The sequence below is a fragment of the Kalmanozyma brasiliensis genome (genome assembly GCF_000497045.1).
Source record: "Kalmanozyma brasiliensis GHG001 unplaced genomic scaffold PSEUBRA_SCAF13, whole genome shotgun sequence".
Lineage (NCBI taxonomy): Eukaryota > Fungi > Basidiomycota > Ustilaginomycetes > Ustilaginales > Kalmanozyma > Kalmanozyma brasiliensis.
Genome location: NW_015961952.1, coordinates 93,459 through 114,011, shown reverse-complemented (window position 1 = coordinate 114,011; position 20,553 = coordinate 93,459). Strand labels below are relative to the sequence as shown.

General features: G+C 59.1%; 9 protein-coding genes across 9 annotated transcripts; 4 read left to right on the top strand and 5 right to left on the bottom strand.

Annotated features, from left to right (window-relative positions):
- Nucleotides 1–164: 164 nt before the first annotated feature.
- PSEUBRA_001278 (uncharacterized protein) lies at nt 165–629 on the bottom strand (the record flags this gene model as incomplete). Its single annotated transcript, XM_059464602.1, has 1 exon — nt 165–629. The coding sequence occupies one exon, from the start codon at nt 627–629 to the stop codon at nt 165–167; it is 465 nt and encodes a 154-aa protein (XP_059321135.1).
- A 281-nt stretch (nt 630–910) lies between these two features.
- PSEUBRA_001277 (Beclin family) lies at nt 911–2,551 on the top strand (the record flags this gene model as incomplete). Its single annotated transcript, XM_016434567.2, has 1 exon — nt 911–2,551. The coding sequence occupies one exon, from the start codon at nt 911–913 to the stop codon at nt 2,549–2,551; it is 1,641 nt and encodes a 546-aa protein (XP_016293945.2).
- A 555-nt stretch (nt 2,552–3,106) lies between these two features.
- On the top strand, nt 3,107–4,186 carry PSEUBRA_001276 (Phosphatidic acid phosphatase type 2/haloperoxidase; the record flags this gene model as incomplete). The annotated part of the gene is made up of 1 exon (XM_016434568.1): nt 3,107–4,186. The coding sequence occupies one exon, from the start codon at nt 3,107–3,109 to the stop codon at nt 4,184–4,186; it is 1,080 nt and encodes a 359-aa protein (XP_016293944.1).
- Nucleotides 4,187–4,203: 17 nt separating this feature from the next.
- On the bottom strand, nt 4,204–5,502 carry PSEUBRA_001275 (Spo11/DNA topoisomerase VI, subunit A, N-terminal; the record flags this gene model as incomplete). The annotated part of the gene is made up of 2 exons (XM_059464601.1): nt 4,204–5,026; nt 5,246–5,502. 2 exons carry the CDS (start codon nt 5,500–5,502, stop codon nt 4,204–4,206), a joined length of 1,080 nt encoding a protein of 359 aa, XP_059320851.1.
- A 211-nt stretch (nt 5,503–5,713) lies between these two features.
- PSEUBRA_001274 (Quinolinate phosphoribosyl transferase, N-terminal) lies at nt 5,714–6,622 on the bottom strand (the record flags this gene model as incomplete). The annotated part of the gene is made up of 1 exon (XM_016434549.1): nt 5,714–6,622. The coding sequence occupies one exon, from the start codon at nt 6,620–6,622 to the stop codon at nt 5,714–5,716; it is 909 nt and encodes a 302-aa protein (XP_016293942.1).
- A 1,317-nt stretch (nt 6,623–7,939) lies between these two features.
- Nucleotides 7,940–9,493, top strand: PSEUBRA_001273 (Glycoside hydrolase, family 18, catalytic domain protein; the record flags this gene model as incomplete). The annotated part of the gene is made up of 2 exons (XM_016434559.1): nt 7,940–7,949; nt 8,022–9,493. 2 exons carry the CDS (start codon nt 7,940–7,942, stop codon nt 9,491–9,493), a joined length of 1,482 nt encoding a protein of 493 aa, XP_016293941.1.
- Nucleotides 9,494–9,890: 397 nt separating this feature from the next.
- Nucleotides 9,891–11,609, bottom strand: PSEUBRA_001272 (WD40 repeat; the record flags this gene model as incomplete). Its single annotated transcript, XM_016434537.1, has 1 exon — nt 9,891–11,609. One exon carries the CDS (start codon nt 11,607–11,609, stop codon nt 9,891–9,893), a length of 1,719 nt encoding a protein of 572 aa, XP_016293940.1.
- A 2,119-nt stretch (nt 11,610–13,728) lies between these two features.
- Nucleotides 13,729–14,847, top strand: PSEUBRA_001271 (uncharacterized protein; the record flags this gene model as incomplete). Its single annotated transcript, XM_016434560.1, has 1 exon — nt 13,729–14,847. The coding sequence occupies one exon, from the start codon at nt 13,729–13,731 to the stop codon at nt 14,845–14,847; it is 1,119 nt and encodes a 372-aa protein (XP_016293939.1).
- A 427-nt stretch (nt 14,848–15,274) lies between these two features.
- PSEUBRA_001270 (Protein kinase domain protein) lies at nt 15,275–19,822 on the bottom strand (the record flags this gene model as incomplete). Its single annotated transcript, XM_059464599.1, has 1 exon — nt 15,275–19,822. The coding sequence occupies one exon, from the start codon at nt 19,820–19,822 to the stop codon at nt 15,275–15,277; it is 4,548 nt and encodes a 1,515-aa protein (XP_059320850.1).
- Nucleotides 19,823–20,553: the final 731 nt, after the last annotated feature.

Sequence of the window (20,553 nt, the reverse complement as noted above, 5' to 3'; positions counted from 1 at the left end):
GTGACCAATGCGCGCTTTCCAAAGAGACAGCTCTTTGAACGCCGGCGTACTCAGACTACCTTTGACGTAGTCCTAAAACGTCTTGTCGGTTCACACTTCTCGGTGACCGTCTTGCAGACATCGCAAAGAGGATCTCACTCACAGGCACTGAAGGGAGAAGCTTCTTATTCATACTCCTCTTCCTCGGAATACTCTGCCTCCGAATCTTCATCTAAGCCCTCCTCTTCGCCGTCTGAATCTGAAACGTCGGTCAGATCCAGTTCCGGATGAGTCTCCTTGACTTTGATGAACAAGTCTTTGATCTTGCGATGATGGTGCTCGATAGCTTGGCGGTTCGCTTCTTCCGCGTCCTGCTCGTAGGGCTTCATGTCGGTAAAGTCTGGTTCTTTGACCTCGTCCCAGTCGGCACTGCTCGCTCTATACATGTCCTCGATCGTGAAAGCGAGCGATGCATGGTCCGGCTTGGTGCACGCGAAGGTAGGAACACTGGAATCTGCAGGTGGTGAAGAGCTGCCAACGATGATAGGGCTCGGTCTGGAGTTTGGGTCGACAGGGTTTGCGCGGGGAGCTTCCTCGTTTGAGGGCGGCAGCTTACGCTTACGGTCGGCTTGATCAGGCTGCGGAGACATGGGGGCTGATTTCAGAGAGCTATGAAGTGCTACGCTGCGACGACGTCCAGGCGAGGGTGGTGATGAGACAGAGCAAAGGGAGCGAGGACGTGACTTGCCAGAGTGACGTGCGTTGGTGTCACTTTTGAGGTTTCTGAAAGGCGGAGCGCGTCTGGACCCTGAAATGTGCTGCACTTCGCTTTGGCCAACTTTGGACTTAGCACTCCACCATTTCGATCTCGCCACGCCGTCAATCCGATCAGAGCATCGCCTCAAGGCGAGCATTCTGCTCCAACGACATCATGTCCTGGAGCTGTCAGCGCTGTCGGCAGCCGTTGCTGTTGCATCCGTCGGTCTCCTCGGATCTCGACCTCAATCAATCGGCGTATGACCTCGTGCAGGACTCTTTCATCGCGCCGCGCCACGCCTTGAACTCAAAGGCATCATCATCATCATCGAGGATACCAGCTCTATCCACAGACAAGCCAGAGGATGCCGCTTCGACGTCAAAGCCCACTGCTGGCGAAGGTCCAAATGATGCCAACTCGCTAAGCGCACGACTCGCCGCCTCATCGGCGCTCTTCGATCTGCTATCGCATCCGCCTGTGGCCAAAAGCGGCAAAGGATCACCGTCAGCATCGCGGATCAGCAAGAAGAATCTTAAATCTCGCAGCTCCTCGTCGACGGTCATCGATCATCCACTCTGCAAAGCATGTACAGACACGCTGCTCGACATTATGGACTCGCAAATGTCGCAAGTGCGCTCGCAGCGCGACTCGTACCTCGCATTTGAAGCCGAGCTGCGCAGATATAAGGTGTTGCCATCGTCAGCACGGTCCAGCCTTCAACGTCGCGGGTCTTTCTCCTCATCCACAGCAAGGCAGATAGAGAGTGATCAGGACACGGCAGCGATACGACAGCAGCAGCTAGAGGAATGCCAGAGCTTGCAACACGAGATCGACGAGCTCATCACCGACGAGTCGACCGCATTGGGCGAGCTCAAGGAAGCCGAAGCTGCGCGATTAGATATCGAAGCGCAACTCGCAGCCATTGCCGAAGAAGAAGCTGCGCTGCAACAGGAAGAAGAACGGTTCTGGTCGCAATACTCTTCGCACTCGCTGACGCTGTCGAAGCTGGAAGAGGAGAAGGCGTCGCTCGCGATGGCCGTGGCGCACGACAAAGAGCTGCTGGCCCGGCTGCAAGCGACAAACGTCTACACGGACGCCTTCTGCATCGGCCACTCAGGCGGCATTGCCACCATCAACGGTCTCCGTCTCGGCAGGCTTCCCGGGCAACCGGTGGAGTGGAACGAGATCAACGCGGCATGGGGACAAACGGCGCTGCTGCTCGACGTGCTCTCTCGCAAGCTCAACATCGCTTTTCGTGGCTACCGCCTCATTCCCAAGGGTTCATTTAGCGTTGTGTATCGCTACGAAGATGCGCGCACGCAGCACTACTCATCCGCTTCTTCGTCCGCATCCACCTACCTTCCTTCCTCAGCAGCAACTGACGCAGCCGAAGCAGCAGATGGAGAGGAAAGCGGCGAAAAGACGGTCTACGAACTCTACGGCTCGTCCGATTGGCAGATTGGCCGTCTGTTGCAAAGCAGACGCTTCGACCACGCCCAAACGGGCTTCCTGGCGTGTCTTAAGCAGGTGGTCGACTTTGCCGCGAGGGAGGACGGTGCATTCCAGACACCGCATGCGATCAACAAGGACAAGATCGGCGAGGCGAGCATCAGGCTGCAATTCGGGAGCGACGAGACGTGGACGAGGGCCTTGCGGCATGTGTTGGTCACGTGCAATCGGGTGCTGATGTGGATGGGGGAGCGCGAGAGAAGGGGGCAGCAGGGTGCAGAAGGCGGAAGGGTCGTCATCAACGGCAGGGATGTGGCTGCCGGCGGCGGAGGCGGTCTGAGAGGCGGAGCCGGTGTGGCCGCCTGACAGTCAGATCGAACGAAATGCAAGCCTCTACTTCCTTCAGGTGGTCCCGTTGCACGCCAAGTCAGCACATGACATGAAGCACGTTCGTGTCACATTGATTTCACGGCTCTCCTCTTCGCAAGCATGGTTCGCAAGCATGGCTTGAAGTGTCTAACAATGACGGCGCATATGGACCATCTGCAGCAGTTGAGTCAAACCGATCCCTTGACTCCACACCATGAACCGTGGGACTGCGCACGCGTTGCCATGCTCCCACTTTTTCGGGTGGGAGTCGTGGTTCCGGGGTCGGAGCGAGGGTGGGTCCTCGAATTTGAATTTGAACGTGATCTGTTTTAGGCTCATGCTTGGCGTAGAGAAATCGCAACACCACTTCGCTTGTGCGCACCGCCTCGCACGACCACGGCGCAAAGCCTCCACTCTAACGCTTGGCACCTTCTCAGTCGGGCCGAATCTGTCAACCCTAGCCCCCTGAAGTGAAAGCTTCCTAAGCTCGAACGTTTCCCTCCGGACGACCACCATCCTAGAACATACCCGACTGTTGGATTGGATGCGATCATGACGGACCACGCACCCACCGCCTCCTCCTCGTCGCACACAGGCAACGGCCAGCAGCAATCGAATCGCGAGTCGCTCTACTCGCAACTGCGCTGGTCATCGCACCACACCCCCATCACACGTCGGCGCAAGCTCGAACTTCTCCGCTCCTACCTCCCCGACTGGATCATTACGATCCTTCTTGCGGGTCTGCTGGCGATTATCAACAACGTCCACGGCTTCCGACGGGAGTTCTCGCTCACGGATACATCCATTCAGCACACGTATGCGGTGCACGAGCGGGTGCCGACGTGGTTGCTTGGCGTGCTGGCGGTGTTGATCCCTGCGATCATCATCGTTGGGTTTTCACTTGGAGTCTCGAATTCGGTGTGGGACCTGCACAACGGTCTGCTCGGCTTCGTGCTCGCCCAAGCACTCACTGTGACCGTCACGACAATCATTAAGTGCACAGTCGGCCGACCTCGACCGGATCTGATCGACAGGTGTCAACCGGCTCCCGGCTCCGTCAACGCCTCGCCGTACGGCCTCGTCACCGACATCATCTGCACCGTCGGCGTCGACAACAAGATCCTCCGCGACGGCTTCCGCTCGTTCCCCTCGGGTCACGCCTCGACCTCCTTCGCAGGCTTCACCTATCTCTCGCTCTACCTCGCCGGCAAGCTGCACCTGTTCGACCGTCGAGGGCACGCGGTAACGGCCTGGCTATGCGGCACCCCGCTCATGGCTGCCACCCTCATCGCCGTCAGCCGCACCATGGACTACAGACACCACGCAACCGACGTCATTGCTGGCGGCCTTTTGGGGCTGGTAGTAGCATACTGGAGCTACAAGCTCTACTATCCCCCGCTGGGCCATGCGCAGAGTCACAAGCCGTACTCGCCCCGCATCCCCAATGAACGGATGATGGGCGCGGGCGAAGAGGGTTACGCACCAACGCAGGGCGAAGAGCGGGAGGGATTGAGACCGTTCCGTGTGCAGAGCGGCCGCGAAGACGAGGGCAACCCGTACAAGCCCCACGGTCACAACGGGCTCGACACCTCGATCGAATATCCAGACCGAGAGACCGTTCCTCGTGTATAATTTTTTACGATATGCATTCATGACAACTCCGAAAGTTTGTGCTCAACATACCCGACGAGGCCAGAGGAAACGTCGTACGCTGCCTCGATCTCCACTTTGTACCCCGTCAGGAGCATGGTTGTCAACCTCGTCCTCTTTTCGACTTCGTCTCGAGGCAGAGTGCGGAGCAGACGCACCGCCATCGTCCGCTCGTCGTTGCGCAGCTGTACCAATGCCCCACCTTCGTTGGGGGGAAGAAAGTCTTCCACATCAACACCGAGCCATTGTACCCCGAACTGGTGGTGAATGTGCACGCCGTACGGATCGCCATCGAACAGTCCCAGCACCCGAATCTCGCGGCCGAACTGGCACTGAGAGGACGAAAGCAGACGTAGCAGTGTGCGTGTGGCGTGGTCTGGATAGCCTTTGGCCGTAACGATGACGACTCGTCCCCAATCTATCGAGCTGGCATTCGAAGCCAAGGCCTGGTGCTGGAGAAGGGTTTTGAACACCGCCTCCTTCTCCACCACCAGCACGAGATGCGCACACCTTGCAGAAGCGCACTCCGGCGTGCATTGAAGGTCAACTCTCCACCCAACACCGACCTCGGGCGGGATGAATCGCGCTTGTCCCGCCCTACACTTGATCGCTTCCTGCCGCGGTGGCACCAGGGTTAGCGGTCCAGCGATCATCCCGCGTGGGCTAGCAACGATGTTGAGCTCCGCCCGAGCCGCACAGCCGAGCAAGGTGACAATCTGGTTGATGATGCGGTCCGACGCGGCCTGGGTGCGGAACAGTTGGAGGCACTGGTAGAAGATGTCCCTGCTCCCCGTGTTGATCTCTTTCAAGCTGGTCAGCGGACTGAGAGGCAGTGAGGCAGGGGACGAGAGGGGATGACTTACCGCTTGGTCACCAGTGTACCGCGTAGCAGGTTGGTTTGGATCAGAGAGAGCACTTTAAGGATCTGAGCTGATGCGTGAGAGCGGTTGGCGGATTCGTCAGGAGCTCGATCCTTGAAGAGAAGGGAGAAGGAAAGGCTCACCAAACCGTCTCAGTCGCGCAACGCTCGACGGTGGGTACGACACGTTGCTCTCCTTCCGCTCCCCATCTTGGGCGAAGCTGAGCAGTCTCATGGGTGTCACTTTGGGCTTTGCCTCTCGTGCTGCTCTGCGTCGCTTGGCTGGTCGATCGCTAGATGACGCTTGCGAGTCAGCGGAGGAGAGCGACAATGGTGGCGTGGGCTGTTGGAGAGCCGCATCCTGCAAGACGAGCTGACGCACAAAATGGGTGATCAGCTCATCGATGCGCGCAAGCACGGCTGGTTGTGTGCTCGTCATGGCCCGCCGATCGACGAGGTCAGGAGATGGATGATGGTGAGGAAGGAGACGCTCTCATGTGCAGACACCGCAAACACCTTTGTGGCCCGTTCGTTCAAAGTAGGGACCTAGTCGGGAACCATGCCGAATCACGTTGTCATCACCGGAAGGTCCGTCTTTCGATGGTCGGCACACCCGAGTCGTCCGCTGTAAGATTGTTGTATTGGCAAATCTACGAGGAAGGATCGATCTTGAGCGAGAAATCGACGTGCTTGGTCGACTGGTGGATCGAGCTGGTCGAGATAATGTCGATCGAGTTGTCGACATGACCTCCCTGCTGAACGTTGTCGATGTCAATCCCTCCGCTGCTTTCGAGCAAAAACTTGTGTTTCGCGGAAAACTCGTCCTTCAACCTTTTTGCGTTGCTGATGAGCGACTCTCCCTCCATGTTGTCGAGCATGATCACATCTGCACCTGCCTGGATGGCTTCGACCGCCTCGTCGTAGCTTTGGACCTCTACGTCAATGCGCAGGGAGAAGCCGCAGACGGACCGCGCAGCGTGGACGGCGTTGGTGACAGAACCGGTGGACCAAATGTGGTTGTCCTTGAGCATGACCATGCTACTCAAGTCGTAGCGGTGCATGTCTACGCCACCGACGAGCATGCCGTACTTCTCAACGTCCCTGAATCCGGGTGTGGTCTTTCGTGTTCCTGCTACGATGCCCTGATACCCTGCCGCCCGCGCCTTCTGCAAGAACAGCCCAGACGCAGTAGCAATACCCGAACACCTCGCCAGCGTGTTCAATGCCACCCTCTCACCCAACAGAATCTTACGCGATGGACCCTCCACCGTCGCTACTGCAATCTTGACCTTCCCGCCCTCCGTAGCAACCTTGAGCCATTCGCCCTCGGTGAAGTTCCACGTGACCTTGCAATCGAGCTGCTTGAAGACTTCGTCGAAGAAGGGGACGCCGGCGAGAATACCCTCGCTCTTGCAGAAGAGTGTGGCGCGCTTAGGAGCCTCGCCGACCACAAAGCCGCCCCAGTCGAATGAGGGACAGTCCTCCTTGAGCCATTCGCTGATCTTGACCTTCCACGAGGGCGGGAGGAGGTTAGCGTAGACAGGGGTCGAGGTCGACATTGTATCGGTTGTCTCCTGATGACAGCGAGTGATGGTTGCCAGATAAGCTCAGATCTTGACACCTTTTAGGAGGCTCGGTCGATCGGTACCTCGAGAATCGGATCTTGGTGGTGTTCGAAGGCGAAAGCTCAAGCTTGTCAAGAGTTGTGGAGAAGGTCCGCGCAACCCTGCCGTCCCACAAGGGTTCAAGCCGAAGATTGCCGGACCCTTCTCGCAGAATTTCCAATCGGCCGGAAATTTTGGCAATTTTGGCAACATGTCGATCTCACACCTTGGCAAATTTCGCCGGTGTTGGTCTCGCCAAAAAGGAGATCGACATGGCAGCGAGCATGAGGTGCAGCGTAGAGTTGAAGCCAAGGCGGGCGGAGTTGGAACCAGGTGCCGATCGCATGGAGATCCCTCGCCTGCTGCCTCCGAAGTCGACGCCGAGAAGCGCATGCAACCTGCCATTCCTCGTACTCCTGTGGTGGTTGTCGCTTCTGCGATGCATTGTGGATACCACATGCCGCAAGGGGGGACAAGAGGGGGTGCGTATGAGATTCATTCCACACCACGCGCGATTTGAGAGGCGGCTCAGAAGCTCAACGCCGTCAAGTGGGTGCCTTCGTCGGCCGTCACCATCAAACTTTCATCCACGATGAAAGACGTACGCTTGCGCATAGATAGGAGCCAAGGCTGAGCCAAGATTTGGCGTTCTCATCCCTGAACGGTGTCCCTGAACGCTCTGATGGTGGTGCATGAGGATGTAGGCCATGCCACTTCAGGACAAGCTTGCTATCCGCTGCGAGTGATTCGATGCATTCTTCTGGTTCAGAGACAGGGGTTCAAAGCCAAAAATCCAAACTGCGCTTCTCTCGAGGAGGGTGTTGTGGACGTGCGCGTGGGCGCGAGTTCGAGATCGAAAGCTGTCCATTTCCGCGGTGTGGAATTCACAGCCAAGACCAAAAAAGCGTCTCGGGATGAGGTAGATTCTCGTTCGAGTTGTTGATGCTGTCCACTGCAGTCCTCGCCTTGTGGTCCACTCAACGTCGTCACTCGTCCTCGACGCTGCCTTGCAAGAGCCAGACCGCCCCACTTTCCTACGCTGCATTCAACCTCCGCTCCTGTTCCTATTTACACAGTCCGATTCCTGCGCCTCTTTCTCCCCTCATCGCTCAGCTTCCACTTCCGACCTCACCACCACCATCATCTCCTTCCCACGTCGTCGTCGTCGACAGAGATCATCATCAGCGAGCTCATCGCGTATACGAGCCTCGAACAGACCTCCGCAAACTACACACCGCACTACCCCCTAGCGTCACGCTTTTGCAGGCCATCATGTTCAAAGGTAAGCATCACTCGAGTGCACAGCATGTCGTCCACAGGAACGATGACTGACCTTTCGCCCTTCGCATACCAGGTCTGAAACACAAGATGTCGAAGCGATTCGACGAGGAGCCCAAAAAGTCGCCCTCGCTCCCGCCTTCGCCCACCAAGCCTGCTGCCTACGCCGCCGCTGACACCACCCAGCCCCAGACCCCCGCCGCAACGGTGCCAACCACCACCGCCCCTGCTGCGTCCGCTCCCTCGACCTCGGCCGGCACCACTCCCGCCGCGTCTACTCCTAGCACGGCGCCCACCACACCCCCTACCACCGCCGACCCTTCCACCACCATCACCGACTCTGAAGGCCACGAGTTCACCACCAACGGCGCCATCGTGCCGCGCATCAACCTTGGCTACTTCACCAACTGGGGCATCTACGGCCGCAAGTACTCGCCCCTCGACGTGCCCGTGTGCGACCTCACGCACGTCCTCTACGCCTTTGCCGATGTGAACCCCAACACGGGCGAATGCATCCTCACGGACCTGTGGGCAGACGAGCAGCTGCACTACACCGGTGACTCCTGGAATGACAGTGGCAACAACCTCTATGGCAACTTCAAGCAGTTCCTGCTGCTCAAGAAGAAGAACCGGGCACTAAAGCTGATGCTCTCGGTGGGAGGTTGGACTTTTGGGCCGCACTTTGCACCTATGGCGTCGGACCGCAACAAGCGCGCCAAGTTTGTCTCCTCCGCCATTACCATTCTCGAAAACGACGGACTGGACGGCATCGACATCGACTGGGAGTACCCCGACAACGACGCGCAAGCGGCCAACTACGTGTCCCTCCTCAAGGAGCTTCGCGCCGGTCTGACCGCGCACCAGCAGAAGAAAAAGGATGCCAACCCGTACCTCCTCTCGATCGCAGCGCCGTGTGGACCCGATCACTACCAGAAGCTGCGTGCCAAGGACATGGACCAGTACCTCGACTTTTGGAACCTCATGGCGTACGATTTCGCCGGCTCCTGGTCCACCGTCACGGGCCATCAGGCTAACCTTTGGTCGATCAAAGGTCAACCTCCTTCGGCGGACAACGCGATCAACTGGTACATCGCCCAAGGTGTGGTGAGCCACAAGCTCGTCCTCGGCATTCCGCTGTACGGACGTGGCTTCGAAAACACCGATGGCCCGCAGAAGCCTTACAACGGTACAGGCCAGGGTACGTGGGAGGCGGGTAACTGGGATTACAAGTTCTTGCCCGTCAAGGGTGCCAAGGAGATGATCAACACCAAGATCGCCGCTTCCTGGAGCTACGATGCCAAGAAGAGGGAGTTTATCAGCTATGATACTCCTCAGAATGTCTTGTTGAAGTGCCAGTACATTGTCAACAAGCGACTGAGGGGCGCCATGTTCTGGGAACTTAGCGGTGACGCAACTAAGGCCCAGGGAGGTGCGGATAGGAGCATCGTCACCATCTGCGCCAAGAACATGGGCGTACTCGACTCGACGCTCAACCACATCAGCTACCCCTACTCTAAGTGGGACAACGTCAGGAACGGCATGAAGTAGGTTCCATGTCTTGCCGACTGTTCGATTTGGTTCCGACCTCTCGTTTTCGTTTCTACATGCACTCGTTTCTTTCACCACTTTTAGCTACGATTCGTTCCGGTCAAAGCGCGGTCCCATCCGCGGTTGATCATGCCTTGCTATGGACAATCTCATCTTGCTTCTTCCTTTCTCTCGTGTCTGTGTTTGTGATGCCGAATCAAGCTGTGCGGCAAGCGTGATTTTTTGGGCCGCCTTTTTGTGTCACCATTTTGAGGCTGAGTTCCTTTCACGTCTCGATTCTTGACCTGTCTGTCTGTTCTGCGACGACATTTCTCATCTTGATCTCATCTCGCGAACACACGCGCACACTGCTGCACATCGATAGTGATTGGAGCAAATGCATGCATCTGCTGGTTCCTCACGCACCCACTCCAGCCGCACCCAACGCCGTCGCCGCCAAGACCATCTCCAAGCTGCCCCTCACCTGCATCAACTCCCTCTGCAGGCGCAGCTCGTCGCTGACCTTGGCCCAGATCCTGCCGAACAGATCGTCGATCAGCGGGCTCTGGCCAATGACGCTCGCATACGTGTCGACGATGACGTTGAGTGTGTCGCAAACCAACTCGACGTAGGTGGGATTCGCCGCGTGGCGCAGGAGGAAGCGGAGCACGGGTTCGAGCGTCACATCGTCCCTCCCCGCCACTGCCCTTCGGAGCCCATCGAGACTACCACGTGGACTGCGGTGGATGAGCTCCAGGATCAGCCCGAACGTGACACTCGGCGCGACACCTTTTCGCAAACTTGCATCCAGCGCATCGGCGTAGCGGAACGCCTTGAGGAAGCGATCGTAGTCCTGCAGCTTTCGTCTGCGCACACTGTCCACGCGGATGTCGTCCGTCGTCTTGCGCACGTTGACAGCCGAGGGAAGGTTGGACGCCGCCGCTTTGCCTTGGAGGAAGAATTCGTACGCGCCCGCGTTCATCGCCGCACGCGACGACTCGCGGCGCTCCAACTCCGAGGCTTTGACATCGCGCTTCCGAACGCAGAGCGTGCCATCCGCCATACCTACCGCGATGTGCGACTCGTCCGGCGACACCGCCATGGATAGGACTGGCGAAGGGTATCGCATCGTGTGCGTCACCTTGAACTCCTGCGCCGGATCGTATACCTTGACCAAATGATCCAGTCCACCCGTCAACACGCGCATGCCACCCACGCTGTCCGCGTTGCTCGCGCTATAGTCCGCTCCTGAGTGCACGCTCAGCGACAACGACGTAATCGTCTTTTGATGGTTCGAGATGGACGCCATGCACCGCCCGCCCATCATGAGATCCCACACCTTCATCACTGGTCCACCCACGGACAATGCTACACCTCCTCCTCCTGTTGGGTAGACCAGCACGTCTTCCACCGGAGCACCGTGGGTCATGCTCATGGCGCACCCGTCCGTCCTCGCGTCCCACAGCTTGACCGTCCCATCATAACTTCCCGAGAGCATCAGCGCCGGGTTATCCGGACTGACCACCGCCGATCGCACATAATCTCCATGCCCTTCGAACACATGCACCGCCTTCTGTTCGGGCACGTCCCACAGCCTGACCGTCCTATCATCCGACGCGGACATGATCTGCGTCCCGTTCGGTGAGAACCTCGTCACGTGCACAGGACCCGTGTGTCCGCGCATCGACCGCAGAATGGCTCGCGAGGTGGTATCAAACACTTGGATGAGCCCGCTGTCGTCACCAGCAACCATGAGCCGGCCGTCCGAGCGAAAGTTGGCCGAGCGCGCAACGTCTTTGAACCGCGAGATGGTTTTCGAGACGCGGCTGTTGCGCATCGAGTAGATCTGGACGCGGGCGCCGGTGGTCACGGCAAACTTTTGGCGCGCGGTGACCGAGGTCGGCTGCGTAGAGGTCGAGCCGATGGTGGAGACGGAAGGGGTGGCGGTCGGGTCATCGTCGGGAGAGGTGGTCGAGTAGACCGAGACGGGAGGCACAAAGTGGATCGAAGTGATGGGCGCGAGCTCTTTGACAAAGACGGGGGCTCGGAAGGTGCGCCAGTAGTGGGATTCGGGAGAGCGCGACGAGGATGGGCGGGTAGAGCGCTGCTCTACGGGGCGGAGGGACGAGTACTCCATTGTGGTGGTGGTGGCGGGCTTTCGTCGATCAGAATGAGGTGATGATGGGGATGCGAGATGCTTTCAGCGCCTGGTGTGGGCGTTTGCTGCCCTGCACGCTATCGAGGTGAGAATGTCGAGGTCGTCGAGCTTGCACGAATAGCAGATGCGCCGCCGTGGATACCGTACGGAGCCTGTGTTGTGGTGATGTGATAGGAGGGTGAGGATGATGGCTCGTAGGATGTAGGCAAGGAAGAAGGAATGTGGAGCATTGAGCACCGTTGAGGAAGGAACTTCCGAAAAATTTCAGAAAGACCCTGGCTCTGTCACGTGCCGAGGTCCATTTCCTCGCTTGTCTTGCTAGACAGAGTCTAACAAGTTAACAAAATTCGAGCGCGCCAGCTCGTGCCTCACGCTCGCCACTTCGCAAGCCATGTCGGGCCAGGCCAGGGAGCATGCTTGGCAGTCACTCCTCAACGCCACTAGGCACGTCAAGGCACCCCCGAACCCAGAGTGATCGCAATCACACTTTTATTGCAGCTTGTGTCAGAACGAGGGTCTGACGAAAGCAACACGGACAGCATCTTCAGCCAAGGCTGCGGTTAAAGATCGACCCGACGCTGCCGAGATGGTTTCTTGGACGATGCGACGTGGTATCAGCACGGCGATGTCACACTCCGAGCGAGCAGCGTGCAGGACGACAACCTTGCAGATTCCAGCACAGGGTTTGCGAGAGCCGAACCTCGCTTGCTCCTTGCTGCATTCCAGAAGTTTGCCATCCCTGACAGCGGTCGCCCCTCGAAGAACGCTGTCGGCACGAATTTCCAACGCGTAGCTTGTTCGCTGTCGACCTGTCGTACATAGCCGAGCATGTTCCACTTGATCTGCATTCTGCAGCAAGGGATCGACAAATGAAACTGAGGAGCGCGAGAACCTCCTTCATCTGTCATCCAGCGCTCCTTGGTCCGCTGCTGGATTCCAAACTCAGACAAACACACCTGCCAGCCGGATGACAGCTTGCAAACAAAGGTTCAAGGCGCTTTGCCACTACTGCGGGCGTGCAGGCCTTCCTTGCTGCAGGTGCGATTGTCATCTTGCTCCTGCAGGGCTTTCCGTTCGTGTCCGCCTCTTCAGGTCGCTCGGTTGGCTACATTTCCGAGAAGGGTACCTGTGTTCGAAGTCGACACATCGCCTCGAAGATTGCGGCAGGCCCCGAAGAACATGAGAGCAACGAGGTCAGTGCCCGGCAATGCAAGATCGAGTGCTTCGTTGTTTATGCAACGGAGCTAAGCGATGTCCCCTCCAGGCTGCTCATTGCAGTACGATCATGAGCAGCCGATGACACCGACAAATCCTCTCTTTCTCACCTCATGAACGGTCAATTGTGGCCCTCCTTTGCGTTCTTCGGCTCGTTAAGCCTTCATTCTTCCTCCCGTCCTGCGGCGAGCCGCCAAGCATGCCACGGTCCTCCTCTATAAGCCTCTGAGCCAGTCTTGTTTCGCTCTCGGACAGTCCTCTCGCTCTCTGCCTATGCCTTGCCCCTCATATGCCTCCTTTGTGCCTCTTTGTAACCGAGCCGCACTCCTGGCCGTGGCGCAGAGCCAGCTGTGCTGGGCGTGAACGTCGAATGTCATCATACTTGTTCCTATCGCTTCCTCCTCTCCCTCATCAATACCTTCATTCCTTACACTCCGCTCCTTCTGCTGTGCTTCCCCAGTCGCTTATATGCGCTTCATCATCTTTCAACTGCCTGTCAGGACCACCCCGTCTGCCTCTCCTCACCACATCCCGACCTCATTGCTTTCGAAGCGCTCCTTGCTATCTCTCGACCTCCCAGCTGGACTCACTCTTCGCTTCGTCAGATCGGCAAGCTTCCTGGCCTTGACTGGCACTACAGCTATCGCCGAGCCTACTCTTGAGTACGCGGCGATCCGACGGTATCCCCCGCAATTGAGCAGCGACCTACCAAGTCAACGACGCCGAACCCGCCTACTTGCGGCAGCTATTCGTTATTTGGGCCATCTGTTCCTCACATCGGATCAGCGGTCGATGTTCAGCTGTCAGCACCGCTAGTCAAGTCTCCGTCGTCGCGGTAAGCCAAGCCCTCGCTCAGCACTGCCTTGAGTTGCTTGCACACACGATGACCGCGCTGCCACCGTTCGTGGCATGGACGCTCCTCATCCTCCTCTGCTTCCTCACGCCGCCCGCACTAGCAGCCAAAAAGATCCTCATCTACACCTACACGCAAGGTTTTCGTCACTATTCGATCCCCACAGCCGTCTCTGTCATCGAGCACCTCTCTTCCACGGCCATCCCACCGATCGAGACGGTCCACTCCGAAGATCCTTCTGACTTCGAATCCCCTGACTTCCTCACACAATTCGATGCACTTCTCTTCATCTCTGTCTCTGGCAAGGCTCTCTCCCCCACCGGCGCCAATGCTCTGCGGGAGTACATCGAAGCGGGCGGCGGTTTCCTGGGTGTGCACGAGGCGTGCGATGCACTCTACCACTACAGCTGGTACGGTCGTCTCGTAGGCGCGTTTTTCAACTACCACCCCCAAATCACGCATGCCACGCTCAACGTCAACACTTCCCACCCGGCCACCGCACATTTGAATGCGACATGGAGGGTGTATGATGAGATGTACAATTTCAATTCGAACCCCTCCTTGCTGGGGAAGCAGTATGTGATTACGGCGGATGAAGGTTCGTACAAGGACCCAGTGGAGACGGTGGAGCAACGAGCACGCGTGCAGGGGGAGATTCATCCGATAGCATGGTGGAAAGAGGGCAACCAGCTGGACTACAATCGACACGTAAAGGTCGGCGGTGGAACAGATCCAACCAAAAAGGAGATTCGAGAGGGGACAGCAGGGACAGGAGGCGAGGGAAGAAGCTTCTACACCGCCCTCGGACATACAAACGCTATGTGGAAGGATGAGGCGTTTCAACAGCACATCATGGGTGCGGTAGGATGGTTGTTGGAGAGTCCCACGTTGAGGAGCAGCTCGGCGAACGCATCGGAAGGCGCGGTGGGGAGCGCGTTCGATCCAACCGCGGCGAGTAGGACGATGAGGAAAGGGGCGACGGGGGCGATTTCGGGCCCAGGCGTGTCGAGCGTCACGGTCAAGGGTAGTCCGCTGCCGTGGTCCAAATCGCAGATCTCGACCAGCGGCACACGGCGCGCTCGAGGGACAAGACGGTCGAACGTGGCGGCAGCGTTGGCAGTGTCGATGCTGCTAGCCATCTGCGTCTGATCGTCTCAGTGGTCTGGCCGTCAGCTTCATTCTTCACAACACGAGCGTACCGGTCCTCGCTCTATACCCCTTCATACTTGTATCATCTTTCGCACCTTTCTTTGCCGCGACGAGCACGGAATCGCAGATCGTTTCTTCCCTTATCTTTGCTTGCAAAGTGGTCAACATGGAGTTACGTCAGGCTCTGCGCATCGCAACGCACATTCAGCTCACCTGGTTACAGCCCTTCCTGCTCCGAGCTTCACCACGGTGCTGTGCGGTCGGACCGCCTCGCTTCCTCTGCGACCCGTGGCACCGACTCAAAGACTCATCGACAAGGCTGCTTTCCCTCACGGGCTCACACACGCCGAGGCATTCGCAACGTCTTCCCCTTGTGTGAGATTCATCGTGAAGACCGTCCTCGCGTGAATGAAGCAATAGAGCGAAGCTAAGACGCGGGATCGTTCGAAGCGTCCGTGGGCGGCGAAGGGATGCCGCGCGTCGTGGCGATGGACGACGTCGAGACGCTCTCTGGCATGCCTGCTGTCGGAGACCGGGCGGCGCCGAGGGTGGCTGGATGGGGAGCGATGCGCGTGGTGGGCGTGCTCGGCGAGCCGCCGTCGAGCGCTGCTGCGGTGGCCGCTGCAGCTTCCTTGTGCCTCTTCTCGCGTTCGAGCCTTCGCAACGACTTGGAGCGCCCGGAACGCTTGCTGTCTCTGCCTTCCCTCGTGGTGCCCGTCTCGCCGTCGGCTGTCGCATCGACGGTGGTTTCGCCCTCCGCTGCCTCGCCACTGTGGCCAGTCGCGCCAGCTGGCGAGCCGTCCTCGTCCTCGCCACCCGCGGCGGCGGAGGGAGGGAACGTCATCTCGGTCCCCATGAACGCGTGATTGAGCAACTCGTCGGCAGACGGCCGGTTGTTGTAATCCAGCTCGAACGTCTTCTCCAAAAAGTCGCGGCACTCGTTGCTGATCTCGTCCGGCAGCGTCGGCTTCCTCCCCATTCCGATCTGGAACAGTGCCTGCATCTGGTTCAGCTCGGCCCACGGATGCGTGCCGGAGATCATCTCGACCACCAGACACCCGAGCGACCAGATGTCGGCTTTGATGGTGTAGCTCGTCTGCTTGACCACCTCGGGGGCCATCCAGAAGACGCTACCCTGCAGACTGGGGCGGTTGGCGGGTCCACCCGCTCCACCGCCTGCAGATCCGCCCTTGTTGGTCGACAACACGAGATCCGACTCGACCTTCTTACTAATACCAAAGTCCGAGATCTTGATGCCCCCCTTGTTGTCGACCAGGATGTTGGCGCCCTTGATGTCGCGATGCATGATGCCTCGATTGTGCAGGAACGACAACCCCTTGAGGATCTGCCGCACAAAGTTGCGCACCAGCGGCTCTTCAAACGCTCCGTAGTTGCGTAGGAGCGCCACGATGGATCCACCCGGCACGTACTCGAGGAAAATGTTGAGATGCGTATCGTCGGCAAACGAGTCGAGGTACTGCACGATGTTTTCGTGCTCGAGCGTTTTCAGCAGCTTGATCTCGGACTCGAGCGCATCGAGCATGCTCTTTTTGCGCTGACCCACTTGAGAATCGGCAGCGGGCAGCTCGACCTGCTTGACCGCCATCAAAAGACCCGTCTTGGCGTTCATACCGAGGAAGACGTTGCCGAAGGAACCCGCGCCGATCAGCGCACCCTTGTGCCACTTGATAGGCGCCTTGGCCGCGGCGGACGGTTGATAGATGTCGTTGGCTACATCGTCGTCGTCGGTGTCCGAGCCGTCCGAACCCAGATCGGAGTCGCTCAGGCCCGGTTCCGAGTCACCTTCACTCAAGTCGCCGTGACCTGCGATCGAGTGTCGCAACTCGGAAACGGAGCTGGCTCGGGACGTGGTGCTGCGCGCAAGAGCCATGGGATCGCCCAGATGACGATCGGCTTCATCGCCAGGAGCCTGCAGCACGGACGGGGCGCGATGGGACGAGACGCTAGCCGCGGCGTGGGTCGACTCCGCTTTCGAGATGACGCTGCGCCTCTTGTCCGTGTGGGGCAGCCCTTCGAGGTCGGAAGACTCGTCGGCCTCTTCGTCCTCCTCGTCATGACCGGTCAAGCTGCCGTGGACGTGCGACGATGTGGCACCGCTGGAAGGCCGTGTCGAGGCAGCGGCAGACGAAGAGCGTGCGGAAGCACCCGGGATGGGAATGGGCACGCCGTCCTCGTCCACCACCCAGCCTCCCCCTGCGCCGGCCAGCGAGGTAGTTTCTTTCCTGTTCTCGACTTCTTGCGTGATCTCGTCGACCGTAAGCAAGCTGGCAGTGTCGGCATTGCGCTCGCGAGCCGCACTGAGACCTTGTCGAACTTGGGAGGCCAAGCTGCGTCGACTCCTTGCGCTCTCGCCTGAGGTGCGACGCGACACGGAGGGTCGATTGATATACGTGCTGCCCTGCGACGGCGACCGTTGCATGGGCGGAGGAAGCTGCTGCTGGCCCATGGTTCGTCCCGGCTTGTTGGGTGGGAAGGTCGAAGGGAGCTCGGCGACCGGTGATCCGACCGCCTTGAGGTCGCGCGACCACTCGTCGAGCGAGTTCCGATCCACGACGGGTGGCAGCGTCGGGGGCCCTGCACCACTTGGCTGCGGCTGCGTCTGGGACCCAGACGACAAGCGGAGAGCGTTGCTGAAAGGGTCAGTCTCCGACGGCTGGTCATGGGCGATCTGAATGATGGGCGGGGTGCCACGCTCTCGGAGGGAAGCAGACGACCTCTCCGAAGGGGGCTCATGGCCATCGTACGACTCTTTGGTAGGCAGAGGCGGCGCATCGGGGTCAGCGACAAAGCTCCAGGTACTGTTGCGCTTGGATCTCGTGCTTGCCGAGGCGCGACCGTAGATCGATCTCCTTGCCGTGCGCTGGAGCGCTTTCGAGTCGGTGGACGGGAAGAAATCGGCCAGATTCGTGTTGATGAGCTCGGAGGGGGGACGCTGGCCGAAAAAGTTGCGGATCTTGCTCGGTTTGCTGGCGATGGGAGGTGGCGAGTGGCGCTTGCTCTCTCGCTTGGAAGCCTTGATGGTGCCAGTGTTGCCGGTATGGTAGTTGCCTGAAGTTGGCGGATGGCTACCGCTGCTGCTGCCGTGACTGAGTGGGCCCACTCCCAGACCGGACATGATGCTGACAGTCGAAGCGCGCTTCATCTTCTTGCCGCTGATGGTGACGCTGCCAGCATCGCCGTCGTCTCCGTTGGGGCCAGAGCCAGGACCGGCGGGCTGCATCTGTGCGACGGGCATGCGCTCGCCGAAGAAAGCCTCGAGCTTGTTTCTCCCCGAGCGCACTGGGACCCTGCGGGCATCCTCACCCGGCAGATGATTGGGAATTCTGCGAAGCGTCAGGCCACGCTCTCGGAGAGGATCGTGCGGCTGCGGAGCATGACAGATGGCCAGCAGCTCGTTGTCGGACAGCGCCTTGGTGTTCTGTCCGTCTGCACTGGTGGCGAAGATGCCCCACGTTTCTGTCCCGCCAAGCTCATCGCCTGTGGGCCCCTGATCCGCGGTGGGTGTGTAGCTGTTGCCACTTGGCGGCTTGAGGAACTTCCGGAGGACCCGCGACATGACATCGTAGGCATCTCGACAGTCGCTGACATTGACGGTGCGCGTTGTGTTGTCTTCCTCGCTGATGAACTTGATCGTTCGGCGTTTGAGATCTTCCAATGTGGGCTGATGGGCGGTCGAGTAGTTGGCGTGCTGATTGTAGCCCTCGCCGCTATCGACGTGCCGGAGGGTGCCACTCGAGGAGGGCTGCTGCTGTTCGGGAGCGGAGGAGGCCGCAGCAAACCGCGGTGCATTGACAAACAGGCCGCGACCCACCGAGTAGCCCATGGCCTGCTGTTGGCGGTGAAGGGCAGATGGGGTGGTGGGCGTGGCTCCGTACGAGTTGGCTTCGGAGATTGGGGTGAGCGGCGAGTAGCCTTGGCTGCCTGATGATCCTCCTGCGACGGAATTAATAGACGGAGCGCCGGTTGCGGTGGCCGGACGACCCAGGCTGCTGGTGGGACCACTGCCGAAAGACGCGCTGGTGGGACTGATCGAAGGGAGAGCGCCGCGCTGCGACGCGTGTGCGCTCGGATGCCCACTGGCGCCCGTCGCAGTGTTTGGTCGGCTGCTCTGCCCGCTCTGACCATAGGGATGGCGGGAGGCAGGGAGGCCGGTCGCGGCACCGACGATGGCAGGTGCAGCGAGACTTCCGATCGAGTTGACTTTGCGGTGCATTCCGCCGTCCGCGGTGGACGAAGAAGCCGTGTTCCACACGCTGCCACGCCCTGCTCCCGGGGTGAGGCCACGGGCAGCACTGAGACCGAAGCCTTGGTTGTTGTTGATGGTGTTGGCAGGCGATGCATAGCCCGGCATGCCACGAGATGTCGACTGCTTCAGTGTGAGAGGAGGTGGCCGCATCTGACCTCGTCGCACGCTCATCGAGTTGGGCCCAAATTGGGAGTTGAGACCGTCGGCGGATGGATCGGCGTTGGGATCATTCTGGAGGTACTCGATCTCTCCTTCATTGGCGTAGAGCGCATGGGTTGCCAAGGGGGAGAGGGGCGGGATGGAGACGACACTAGGCCTGCGTGCCATGGCCGAGTCAGCGCACCGCTTGTTGAGCAGCTTGATAGCGGCCGAGATGCGTACGCGGTCCTTGACCATGGTGATGCCCATTTCCTTGAGCGCGGCCTGATCCACATCGAGGATGACAGAGCCGCGAATGTCGTTGTCGGCGAAAGTGGACGCGTGATGGCCGAGGCGTGCTGAGCTTAGCCAGGCAGCCACATCTGCGTCGTCCCATCTGCCGAGATCATCATAGGTGGGTCCAGAGGGGAGGTAGGCGGCGGAGAGAGGCGTGGCGGGCCGGGAGCGCGGACTACCCGTCATGGAGGAGGGGCCTGCGAGCTGATGGACGCTGGCACCTGCGCCCATGGTGAGCGGGAAGCCCGGGCTGGTGGGTGTGATGGCACTCATCTCGTGTCGATAATGGAGGGGCGAAGCAGAGGTGGTAGATATACTGGGAGCCGTTAGCGTTGCTGTTGACGCAGAGCTCTGCTCAGAGCGGGTGGAATGCGATCTGCATAGGAGGCACTTGCTTTCCGTTGAGTCGACCTGCTGAATGGCCCAGCTGCCGAGAGGGAGGGGGTGATGGTGTTTGGGATATGCAGTTGGTGTTGGTGGTGTGCACGGTTGATTTCCCTTTGAGCGCGATTTGGCTCGACTCAACTTGGCGGTGACACGCGCGATTTTCAGACTCAGGCGCTGCTGCACCCTGAAATCACGCGCTCTCCGCATTTGAATTTTGCAGACACCGCTCCGCTCGACGCCGTCATCCAGACAGAAGCGTGCACGCCAGACACATGGCGACGCTCTTGCTTACGAGGTCATACTGTAGGAGCAGTTTCATGAGAAGGAGTCGTACGAGATCTTCAGCGGCTAGAGCCTCTTCATGATCTTCAAGTGATCAGACCTTTGTATCAGCACAATCTTCGCGGTCTAGGCACTCCATACGCCCACCGATGCGACCGCCTTCATATCTCCGACCTCATTCGAGTCAATGTTTGCCGTGACCGCCCACTTAGCGAGGCCACATCAAGGCACATCGCCGGTGGCTGTGTAGCTGGATCCCACTGCGGTCCCTTCATATCGGAACGACGCTGCCGAGCTCTGTCCACTTGTACACAGGGGTGCCTACACAGGGGCGG